The sequence below is a fragment of the Oryctolagus cuniculus genome, chromosome 16 (assembly GCF_051225735.1).
Source record: "Oryctolagus cuniculus isolate XC-2025 breed Fujian yellow rabbit chromosome 16, ASM5122573v1, whole genome shotgun sequence".
NCBI lineage: Eukaryota > Metazoa > Chordata > Mammalia > Lagomorpha > Leporidae > Oryctolagus > Oryctolagus cuniculus.
Window position 1 is genome coordinate 37,730,562 of NC_142882.1, and position 12,583 is coordinate 37,743,144.

The following is a 12,583-nucleotide window of genomic DNA, read 5'->3' on the forward strand; positions in this document are numbered from 1 at the left end:
TTTCTTTCTTTGAAGAGAGCATCTTCTGCTGAAGGGCCTAGTACTTTCTTCATGGCAAAGCTGTTTATGAGAAGTTGAGTGGCTTGTAAGAGACTTTCTCATTAAGTCTGGGACAGAGCTGGCATTATGGCTCATAGCCAGTTCATACCCAGATTCTTGATGACATTATATTGATTTTGGAGCATTGAATCCCTCTTTGTTTTTTTTGTTTTGTTTTGTTTTGTTTTTTGACAGGCAGAGTGGACAGTGAGAGAGAGAGAGACAGAGAGAGAGAAAGGTCTTCTTTTGCCATTGGTTCACCCTCCAATGGCCACCGCGGCCGGCGCTGATCCGATGGCAGGAGCCAGGTGCTTATCCTGGTCTCCCATGGGGTGCAGGGCCCAAGCACTTGGGCCATCCTCCACTGCACTCCCTGGCCACAGCAGAGAGCTGGCCTGGAAGAGGGGCAACCGGGACAGAGTCTGGTGCCCTGACTGGGACTAGAACCCGGTGTGCCGGCGCCACTAGGTGGAGGATTAGCCTATTGAGCCGCGGCGCCGGCTGCATCCTTCTTTGGTAATGATACATGTGCCCTGGAGTCTGTTGGGGCATTCCTGTGATTCCCAGTTCTATCTCTATGAGATGCTGGAACTACAGGGCATAGTACTGTCTCATCTTAGGTGTTGATTGGTGGGAGTGGCTGAAAGCATAGCAGAGTACTTGGGGCATTACTCAGTTGTCATCCTAGGTAGGGAGTGCAATTCACTAATTTATACACCTAGCCAGGTGTACTGAGTACTTGGCATTTTCCAGGCAGTGGTCTAAGTACTGAGGAGGGATGCTGAACAAAGTAGATTAAACTTCCTGCTCTCTGGACCTTAAACTTTAGTTAGCAGTTGCAGGGTGTTGTGGAAAGTGCTCTAAAGAGGAAGTATAAAATGCCATAGGATTCAAAGTTATGAGCATCTAGTCTTGTCTAAGAGTCAAAGATTGGGACTGGCACTGTGGCATAGCAAATAAGGCTGCCACCTGTAGTGCTGGCATCCCATATGGGCTCCTGTTTGGGTCCTGGTTGCTCCACTTCTGATCCAGCTTCCTGCTAATGTGCCTGTGAAAGCTGCAGAGGATGTCCCAAGTGCTTGGGCCCCAGCATCCACGTGGGAGACCCAGAAGAAGCCTCTAGCTCGTGGCTTCAGACTGGCTAGCTCTGGCTGGTGTGTCCATTTGTGGAATGAACCAATAATTGGGAGATCTTTCTTTCTGTCTCTCTCCCCTTCTGTAACTCTGCCTTTCCAATAAATAAATACCTCTTTAAAAAAAAAAAAAGTTCAGGGATAACCTTCTGGAATGAAACATGTGACCTTTGTGTTGATTTCTCAAAATTAAGAAGGAGTTATTTATTCAAAGGATCTATGCAAAGCAGTTTGCTTTTTTGGACAATGCACAAAATGTAAGTGGAAGAAAGAACTCCAGAGCTGTCAAGGATTGCTTATGAGAAAGTAACAAAAAAAATTTCTTCCTGCTAGGGATGAGAGCTGACCTCCAACTGCCAGGCATGCTTCAGAGTCCATTTTGTGTTCATGTGGTTGTGAGGCCTGACATCATAGGTTGCCTTGCTTTTCAAGTAATTTTGTAAAGATGAGTCACTATCAAATACTTCTTAATGATGTGTAATCTGTTAGCCACCAGGAGACTAAAGAATACTCAGAAGCATGCCTAGCCCAGAGGAGACATTCAGGAAATACTTGTTGAATGAAAGAGAGCATTGCTCTGCTGATACTCGTTGAGGTGAACTAAGGGTCCTGTCTTTTTATTTATTTTTTTTTTTTTTAATTTATTTGACAGGTAGAGTTATAGACAGTGAGAGAGAGAGAGAGAATGGTCTTCCTTCCATTGGTTCACTCCCCAAATGGCTGTTACCGATGGCACCGTGCCAATCCGAAGCCAGGAGCCAGGTGCCTCTTCTGGTCTCCCATGCAGGTGCAGAGCCCAAGCACTTGGGCCATTCTCCACTGCCCTCCCCGGCCACAGCAGAGAGTTGGACTAGAAGAGGAGTAACAGGGACTAGAACCCGGCACCATATGGGATGCTGGCGCCGCAGGTGGAGGATTAACCAAGTAAGCTACGGTGCTGGCCCCCTGTCTTTTTATTGATGTCACGTTCAGCTCTCTGTTTTGCCTTCTGCAAAGGCATGCTAATTCTCCAGACCTAGAGTGCTATTGACCATTAGCTGAAGCCACAAAGTATCCAGGATTCTTTGCAGAATTCATGGGAGGTGCATTTCTCATGGGAGGTGCATCACTCAGCCTTGATGTTCATGAAGGAGCTTAAGTGTGTAGTGCCAACAGCAATGAAGAAGGAAAAAAGGAAGGCACAGGAAGCCATTGTTCCAGCATGGTGCGCACAGGCACACCAAAAATAGTTTATTCCAACTGAGTCCTTGGTGCTGTGCCAACATCATTGTGGTTTCCCTTCCCTGGCCTCTTCATCATTTCTCTAAACCTATGGACATTCCTTGGGTTCCTGTGTGTAGAGCACTGTCTACAGTGGTGTTTTCAGGGAAGTCAATAGAGGCACTGCTTCCTCTTCCTTGGGAGCCTTGTGGTCAAAGTGGATAGTTAGGATGCGTATGTGAAGAAGGAATGGCCATGTGAAGTAACAGACAGGAAGGGCTTGAGCATTTCAAGAGCAGGAGTCATCCTGTGATCTCAGGACTGCTAGCTTCAGATCATATGTGATAGTGGTTGTGAACTGGGTCCTCAAGTGTGGGGATTATCGTATATAATGCAGATTCCCTCGGTCTGCACTAGTCCTCCTGAGCAGAATCACAGGGAATGCTGCATAGGAGTCTGTCTTTAGCAAGCAGCCTCCAGAGATGATGCTTGTGGACCTTGTGGTTTCTGGGTCATTTGTCTATTGGGACAGCTTCAGAGGAAGGTTTTGTATATGACTTTGATCCTGAAGGAATGGAGTTAGGATTAGGAGAGTGGAGAGAAACAGGGTGCCATTGCACCAAAAAGTGGGAAGGAAATGAGTAAGAATATAGGTCTGCTCCCAATAGTGTCTTTCTTATACCCAGTCTCCTGTCCTGTGGAAGGAGCTGTCCAACTGCCTTGTGTTCCCCCTAATTTGCTTTGATCCTCCATTGGCAGTTTTCTGTTATTTATATTTACATGTTGCTGACAGGCTGACTGCTCCATCCTCCCCTTCTCAGGGAAATGGTTTATTTAGGACATGGCCAGGTGGAGTGGCTCGAGGTGCTTAGAAAGATGCAAGTGAGGCTCGGCACACGTTGGTGTGGCCTGGGTTTCCACCAGCTCATCTTCTTGCTATAGTTACCCTGCCTGGAGAGGCTTGAGATTTTTAATTTATTTTATTTTATTTCATTTCATTTCATTTTTTAATTTTTACTTTATTTTATTTTATTTATTTTTATTTTTTGCTAGCTTTTTCTTTTTGCCATTCTTTAAGTTTTCAAATGCTTGATTGTAAAGAAATACATGTTGGAGGGTTAGAAGTGGCTCTCAGAATTAGTCCCCAGCACATGCAGATTGGCCTTCAGTTTCAGGGCTTAACCCTTCTTGGGGCAGTGTCAGTGGAAGGTTAAATATACCACAAATTGGGCTTAGAGTGAGGTTCTGTTGGCTTTTGAAACCTGTGTACAAGAGAATGCACTCATCAAACTTGCTTTTAGACTTAGCAGTGGGGTTCTTCCTCGAAGTAATTTCCTGCCTCCTGTTAAAATGCTTACTTCATTTTATTGTCATTATTTGCTTAGTTTTTTTCTCTCCCATGCACCTGTGTCTTTTTGTATGTCACTGCATATAGTGGCAGGAACAAGAGGTAGTGGTTTTAAGAATAAATGAATCCTAGATCTTTCTTTCCTCTGCTGAGTTCTGCTGAGAGTTTCTTGTTAGCTCCATCCACTCTGACACAGCATGAAGGATGCCCAGGGTTGAGCACACCTCCTGGAACACTGACAAGTAGCAAGTGGTACACAGCAAAAGAGAAAAATTAAGAGACTGGGTAAAAACCCAGAGCCAAAGGCTCTGGGTTTGTCAGGTACTAGCTGTGTGACTCTTGGTAAATTTATTTTTCTGAGCTCCAGCTATTCATATATAAAATTAGAGGTCACAAATAATTCTTGCCATACTTCACAGAGTTGCTGAGAAAATATTTTTTTAAAAGATATATTTATTTATGTGAAAGAGTTACACAGAGAGAGGAGAGGCAGAGAGAGAGAGAGACAGGTCTTCCATCTGATGGTTCACTCCCCAATTGGCCACAACGGCTGGAGCCACGCCAATCCAAAGCCAGGAGCCAGGAGCTTCTTCTGGGTCTCCCACGTGGGTGCAGGGAACCAAGGACTTGGGCCATCTTTTACTGCTTTCCCAGGTCATAGCAGAGAGCTGGATCAGAAGTGGATCAGCTGGATCTCAAACTAGCGCCCATATGAGATGCCGGCGCTTCAGGCCAGGGTGTTAACCTGCTGTGCCATGGCGCCGGCCCCCGAGAAAACAGGTTTTAAAAAGCAATTTCTTAATTTGAAATACAGAGTTACAGAGAGACAGGGAGAGAATCAGACAAAGAAATTTTCCATCTGCTGGTTCAGTCACCAAATGGCTGCAATAATCAGGGCAAAGCCATAAGAACTCCATCTGGGTCTCCCACATGGGTGGCAAGGGTCAAAATACTTGGACCACTTCTGCTACCTTCCCAGGTAGAGTAGCAAGGAGGTAGATCAGAAGCAGAGCAGCTCATACTTGAACTAGTGCTGTGACATGGGACTGGCCACACAGGTGGTGGCTTAATATGGTGTATCACAGGCCCGACCCACAGGAATGTTTTGTAATCTACAAATAATCAAACAAATGCCATACATATACACCATATGTATGGATATTAATACACACACACACAAATGTTTGTCTAGGTAGGGGCTGGCATTATGATGTAGCAGGTTAAGCTGCTGCCTATAATGACAGAATCCCATACAGGTTTCAGTTCATGTCCCAGCTGCTCCACTTGCAATCCAGCTCCCTGCTAATGTGCCCAGAAACAAGTAGAAGATGTCCCAAGTACTTAGCCCCTATACCCATGTGGGAGACCTTGCTTCTGATTTCAGCCGGGCCCAGCTCTGAATGTTATGGTTGGGAGATCTCTCTCTTTCCTTCTCTATGGCTCTGCCTTTCAAATAAACAAATCTTAAAAAATGAAAAATTTGTAAAGAAAAAGCCAATATAGGGTACTAAAATAGCTTATGAAATACCTAAGTGTACAACTTAGAGGGAGCCCTCTAACATGCAGTTCTGTACTTGTAATTGGGCTATAGCAGAGTCCATTCCCTGATGCTGATTACAGCTTTCTTCCCCAGCTGGTTTGGGGCAAAATTTACCCAACTTTTATAGGACTCCTATGTTGTCTCAACTGGCATTTCAGCTTGCCATATCCATATTAGGAAATCACTGTTTTGCCATTTTTCTCAACAGAAATCACAGACCTTTATTTTTTTGTTTCCAGGGCCAGTGACTCTTTTCTTTTTCTGTGAAAGGAAACGTTCTGGCTCAGAGGCATAATACCTTGGCCTTGGGAATGATAGGCAGAGTTGAGGTTGAAGAGGTCTTTCTGCCCTAGAGATCTTTTTTAGGCTGCTAGCAATGCTGTGCTCTGTGCTAGGGTACTATGATGAGATGAAGAAGTCATGTCAGATTTGCAAGGATTTAGAAAGGTTTGTCCCTTAGGTGACGTCTTCAGAAATCAGAGCTGTCTAGGAGGATTGGGAAAGCCTTATCTGGTTTACTTGTGTGATTATTTAATAGACAAGCAGATTTATTATCAAGATCTTAACTAACAAGTCCAACTTCCAACTTATAAATCTTACTTCCCAGGGGAATTATTCTCCTATCCTCCTTAAGCTAATAGCCATGCCAGATGGATTGAAATTCAGTCTTTTGATTAGTATTAAAATGAGAGCTGGCCAAATGCAAAAACATGGTGCTACTCCTAGTAGTAATAGCATGCATCCTTTGAGCACCTGCTTGGTGTCAGACACTGTGCTAAGTGCTTTGAAGGTAATCTTTTTTTTCAATCTTTATAACACCTTTATGAGACAGATGCTATATATCTCCATTTACAGGTGAGGAGACTGAGCCCAAGTATTTTTAAGTGAAGTTCCCCTTGTCACCCAAGAAAGAAGTAGCATAGGTGAAAATCAAAGCCAGACAATGTAGCTATAGAGTCAATGAGAAGGAAGAAAACAGTAGGGAAGGGAGACCTATGGATATGATTCATGAGATAATCAGATTAAGAGTGATACTTCTGTTTCCTCATTGAGTGTATGACACTGTTCTTTTTAAATATTCTTTTTAAATATTTCTTCAAAAGGCAGAGTGACAGAAGGAGAGAGAAATTCTTCATCCACTGATTCACTAACCAAATGACTTCAACCACCAGGGCTGGGGCTAGGCTAAATCCAGGAGCCAGGAATTCCAACCACATCTCCCAAATAAGTGGCTGGGGTCCATGTACTTGGGCCATTTTCAGTAGATTTCCAGGTATCTTAGCAGGAATCTGAATTAGAAGCATGAAGTACCAGGAATCCATCTGGCAGTTTGATATGGAATGCCAGTGTTCTAGGGTGAGCCAGGATGAAGCCTGGTCCTGGGAACACCACCTGGGTCTCCCACATATATGGTAGGGATTCAACACATGGGCCATCTTCCACTGGTTTCCCAGGTTCACCAGCAGGAAACTGGATCAGAGGCCTTGTCATGGAATTCATTAGAATGTTTCATTGTGATCTACTCCTTTTTACATTGAATAACTTGGACTCTAGTACCTTAAAGGGATAAGGGGATTGGCCTAGCCCCCAGCTGTTGTGAGCATTTCAGAGTGAATAAGTATTTCAGAGATATCTTTGTGTCTATGTCTGCCTCTCTGCCTTTCAATTTTAAAATGTTAAAATATATTTAAAAACTATTGGGTGTGTAATAACCCCTATGTTCTACTTTCAGGGGTCGGGGAATGGACATGGTTACTGATGTGGGTCTACTGTCACTTGTTTTAGGTATGGAGAATAGTCTGATTTTGTGTCTTTTTAAATGGAAGCTAAAGGAAAGCTTTGACAATGCATATCATTTATGATAGTATTTATATATTTATTCTTATTTCAAAGTCATTTCCTTGTTTTTGATTTTCAATTTAATTTGATGGCTCTGCATCTATTTAAAGCCAAATTTTAGTTTTAGTTTCTGTAGAAAGAGCTAGGAGGGAATATGTACCCTACTTATTTCACTGAGTAATAGAAGAGTTTTTAAAGAAAATGAACTGAAAACACTCAGGTAACTGGAGACATCTCATAGTGCTGAGAGTGCAGAGGAGAGAATAGATGAATGCTAAATAGTACGCACTTTTATGCATTCCCATGTAAAAATTTGACTTCTAAATGTATTCATTTTGCTTTGCAGTCTTGATATTTTATTTATTTTGAACCTCAGGCAACTGTATCTTGTAGAATGAGAAAAAATATAATCACTACTCATGTGATCTCTGGTCTCCTACTATGTGACAGGTGATGTGAAGCCACAGAGATGCATGAGACTTAGAACTTTCCCCCAAGAGAACTTCAGATTTAGTTTAAGGAACAAGACATAAACACAAGACAAGTTAGGTAATTACATAGGATCTAAATAGCAAGGCATGACATGAGTAGTGGACAAGTAAATTTTGGATGCAGTATTCCTTAGAGAAGTTCAAAAGAAGTCATTTTTAGACTGGTGGGAAATGAAGGGTATGATTGTAAGGCTGCCACAAAACACACCAAACACCGATGTTAGAGGAGAGGTTTATTTTCAGGTGGAGAAGCCTGATGTGTCAGGGGAAAGGGTGAGAAAGTAAGAGAGAGGAGGAGAGCATAAGAGAGAGATCAAGAGAGAGTAGGTGTTCATGAACAGGTCCTTTCAAACCTTTGCTGGGGGCAGGGGAGTGGGTGGGCAAGGCAGAGAAATAGGAGCAGAGAATCCCATTAGGGTGGGGGTAGAGCTGACACTTGTGGTTGGACCATCTGGTCATTTGGCTTCCAGCAATGGCAGCAGGGGCCAAAGCCCAAGATGAAGTCTGGGGCATGGATGGCGCCGCAGATAAGACTGTGCCATTTTACTAACAATGATAACTTGAAAAAATTGGCAAGGGGAGAGAAAAGGCTTATGGAGAGGGAGTTAAACTTAGCAATTACTGAAGCCTTATTTTGAAACTTCTGCCTTAAGGCTGTCATACTGAGGCAGTGATTGGAAAGCTCTTTGCAAATAAGATCTCATCCCAAAGTGTTTAGCAGGTAAAAATTCCACACATGTGGAAGGCATGTGAGAATGAAGGTTACTAGGCTGTCATTGCTGCTCAACTATATTAAGTAAAGTGAAAAGTGGCATATTTGAAAAGTTTAGCTCCCACTCTTGCAGATGGAGGGATTCATAAAACCCTGAGGAAATTTTAAGCAAACTTTTAGATATTTCTTTGGGAAAAGTATTTCCATGACTATGTATCTTTCCTGATTTCTTTGCTTCGTTGAAAAAAATATAATTACTAATAAGGAAGCAAAAGATAACAGGAGCCAGATCCAAACTTAGGAAGAAAAATAGTTGAGTTACCCTGCTAACTTGGTCTCCCTTAGGAAGTTTATTGTAAATGGCAGTTTGCTAATGGCCCTCTTGGGTGAAACCAGCTTAGCACTGGCATTTTTGGAGATGAGGGCCTTCGAATTTATTGGTTTCCTACATATAAGGAAGTAGGCATTGGGCACTTCAACCTTATTAATTGATTTGGAAATGTGAATGATGTTCATTAAGCAAGCTGGTACCCAGGCTTTGTAATTAATGTGAAATCAGCATTTCTATATAAGAGGGCTTTATAAAGTCGATGGAAAATGCATATTTTTGAAAAACTTCATGGATTTTAATTTTTTTGCATCAAAGTAAAGTTTAAATTTTTTCATGATCTCTTTGAAGTCCCTTTTAAATCCATGTTTATATGTATATTAACACTTACAGCAATTGTGAAAGGCTTTGAGGCATTTGGGCTTCTTAAGGACCTTATTTTAATTACCTTATTGTAATGAAAACAGAACCTGAGAACTTTAAGCATCCCAGCTTTGAATCCTCTGAGTATACCTCCTTGTCTACATAGGCAGCTTTCAATGGGTTCCTCCCTTTTCTAAGATAGCATCAACGTGCACTAAATGGGTAGACATTTAGCTTAACAGTTAAGATGCTGCATGGAGGCTGCGTCTCATAACTGAAGTCTGAGTTTGAACGCTGGCTTCTTTCCATTCTTTCTGCTAATATGCATCCTTGGAGGCAGCAGGTAATGGTACAATCACCTGGGTCCTGGCTACTCATGTGGGAAACCCAGACTGAGTTCTGGGCTCCTGCTTCTACCTGGCTCAGCCCTGGTTGCTGCAGACATTTGGGAGTGATCTATCTATCTCTGTCTTCAAAATAAGAGTAATAATAGAGAAGCATTAAACCTGAGATTTCAGAAACAAATATTTAGATAAGTAAGGAAATGTATTTTCCTGAATCTGCCCACTTTTCCACATATCCCACTGTATATAGAATTTGTGGCCCAGAAGCATAAGACCTTTTTCCTACTTTGGTAGACTGGAAACCCAGAGGTAAGAGGAGGCAGAAGTCATAACAAAGAGCAGTGAGAGAGAGAGAGAGAGAGAGAGAGATGAAGAAAGGATGAATTGCAACCACAGAGGAGGAGCAGAGGCAGCTGGTAATCTTCCAAGGGCCAGGTGCCTAACTCTACTCTGATCTAAATGATTCAATGTGCTCAGAGGACACAGACTGAAAAATAGGAGAAGATGCTCCTCAGGTATGGTAAGCATATGTGTATCAGAGGTCAGACCTGTTACTAGTGCCTCTGAGGTGAGTGAGGTACTCTGGGTGACTCATGGCACAAAAGACACTTGTGAGATTCTCCTGGGTGCTGCTGTCATCTCATGGCTTTCTTATTTGCAGCAGCCTGGCACAGCAGGTGCTTGATAAAAGTGTGTTGGCTGGGCCGGCGCCGCGGCTCACTAGGCTAATCCTCCGCCTAGCGGCGCCGGCACACCGGGTTCTAGTCCCGGTCGGGGCGCCGGATTCTGTCCCGGTTGCCCTTCTTCCAGGCCAGCCCTCTGCTGTGGCCAGGGAGTGCAGTGGAGGATGGCCCAGGTGCTTGGGCCCTGCACCCCATGGGAGACCAGGAAAAGCACCTGGCTCCTGGCTCCTGCCATCGGATCAGCGCGGTGCGCCGGCCGCAGCGCGCCAGCCGCGGCGGCCATTGGAGGGTGAACCAACGGCAAAGGAAGACCTTTCTCTCTGTCTCTCTCTCTCACTGTCCACTCTGCCTGTCAAAAAAAAAAAAAAAAAAAAAAAGTGTGTTGGCTGAATATCTGAATGAATGCTGATGCGAGCCCCCTAACACTGACCCCTATTGTGGCTTCTGTGACCAGAAGGAGTGAGACTGCAAAGAGCTTATTTGTGTCCTATTGGTAACTTTCTTATAACAGCTATAAATAGCAGGCTATCCAGGTATACAATAGGTCCTTCATCTGGGGTTCATGAAATGGGATGCAAAGTTAGGATTATCCAGGTGGAAAGTCAGAAGTATCTATGCCACAGAATGGCTGAGAAGCACTGCTTTACCCGAGTCTGCTGCATGTTGTTGGACAGAACCAATTCCAGCGTTAGTTATGTGTTCCTGATAGTTGCAGCCTATGCTTTCCCTCATCCCTGTCAATTACCAGTACTTCTCTGAATCACCCCTTGCTACTAATGGAAGAGAAGCATGCTTCCAAGATCTTGAATTTGAGCCTGCATGTTTCCTGAGGGAGAAAGCAGCCTTCTCTCCTGCATGCTGGCTACTTCCTCTGAGGTCCCCTGTTACATCTCCAAGACAGGGAGATTGTAAGGGAAATCTTCCAATGCAGAATTGACTCCATATATGCCTTTGCCCAGCAGACAATGCTATTTTTGAAATAACAAAGGAGAAAGAAATGGGTGGGAGTGGAGGGCAGAGGGCTGATGCATATTTTGGCAACCCATGTGATTCTCCTGTAGGTAAGTCCCATGTGCAAAATTATGGCTTATACTGATTGCTTCCTCTCTTTCCAGACTGTGGTGCTAAAATGAGCCAATAACAGGAATGTGCTATGGATATTTGAATATTGTACAAATTTTTCCTTCTTGGTTTTGAATTTAAAACATAATTATGTTTGACTTTAAATTGTCATTTATTGCTAAAATAAACTAATCTAAAATATCCGAAGCAGCCTTTGAGCATCACGTTGTTGACACCCCAGACATAGCCAAATGTAATTGGTATTGATGTGGAATTGTTGGATGAATACTCATCCACACATACATATACACATTATTTTATTTAAATAATGTGCAGAAATCTAATATAAGTATACTTCAGAACATTCATGAAAGTGGAATTGAAAGATAAATTAATTTTACTGAAAAAAGGTTGAAATTCATGCATATTGGTTTATAACCTGCATTTTCCATATATGTTTTGTGTGTCAGGCACTCGTAAGCAACAACCCTTAGTCCATACTTTTTTCCATACCCCAGCAGTCTCCTTAGCCACTTGGTTTTAGGCCCTGTAAACCTTTTTTATCACATTTACTCTAAAGATTACTGATGCCATAAACAAGAGTGTCAATTTGTTAAGTTAACAACAGGAGTCACTGTGCACTTACTCCTCATGTAGGATCTCTGTCCTTAATGTGCTGTACATTGTGATTTGATGCTATAACTAGTACTCAAACAGTATTGCTCACTTTGTGTTTCTATGTGGGTGCAAACTGTTGAAATCTTTACTTAATATATACTAAACTGATCTTGTATATATGAAGAGAATTGAAAATGAATTTTTTTTTTTTTTTACAGGCAGAGTGGACAGGGAGAGAGAAAGGTCTTCCTTTGCCGTTGGTTCACCCTCCAATGGCCGCCGCAGCCGGTGTGCTGCGGCCAGCGCACCGCGCTGATCCGATGGCAGGAGCCAGGTGCTTCTCCTGGTCTCCCATGGGGTGCAGGGCCCAAGCACCTGGGCCATCCTCCACTGCACTCCCAGGCCACAGCAGAGAGCTGGCCTGGAAGAGGGGCAACCGGGACAGAATCCGGCGCCCTGACCGGGACTAGAACCCAGTGTGCCGGCACCGCAAGGCGGAGGATTAGCCTAGTGAGCCTGGACACCTGCCTGAAAATGAATCTTGATGTGAATGGAAGGGGAGGGGGAGCGGGAAAGGGGAGGGTTGCGGGTGGGAGGGAAGTTATGGGGGGGGAAAGCCATTGTAATCCATAAGCTGTTTTGAAAATTTATATTCATTAAATAAAAGTTAAAACAAAAAACAATTCTAGAATTTGTTGTGCAAAATTCACAATTGGTAAATGGTGTGCTCTTTAGATCTAGTTTGTAAATGTTTTCAGTCTACAAGGTGAAGACAAACTAAAGCCATGGGTCTTAGAGTGTAGCCTGCAGCAGCCTCAGCTAGAGGGTTTGTTAAAGGCTGGATTGCTGGGCACCATTCCTGAGTTTCTGTTGGAATCATCAG

The 12,583-nt window shown here is 43.3% G+C and overlaps 1 protein-coding gene across 26 annotated transcripts in view; it reads left to right on the top strand.

Moving 5' to 3' along the window:
• Window positions 1-12,583, top strand: part of LOC103345893 (zinc finger protein 809) — a 55,844-nt gene that overhangs the window by 17,677 nt on the left and 25,584 nt on the right. For 4 of the 26 annotated variants that reach the window (XR_016222339.1, XR_016222343.1, XR_016222341.1 and 1 more), the window contains one exon: window positions 11,919-12,383. The exons of 12 other annotated variants lie outside the window; for them this stretch is intronic. Coding sequence is in view for 1 of the 14 variants with exons in the window: in XM_089315105.1 (XP_089171231.1) it covers window positions 2,061-2,096 (36 nt within the window). In the remaining 13 variants the exon portion in view is untranslated. Of the gene's footprint in view, window positions 1-1,824; window positions 2,097-6,992; window positions 7,046-11,918; window positions 12,384-12,583 lie in introns of those variants that run through there. 10 more of the 26 variants (XM_070059542.2, XM_089315107.1, XM_089315110.1 and 7 more) reach the window with 5 other exon arrangements.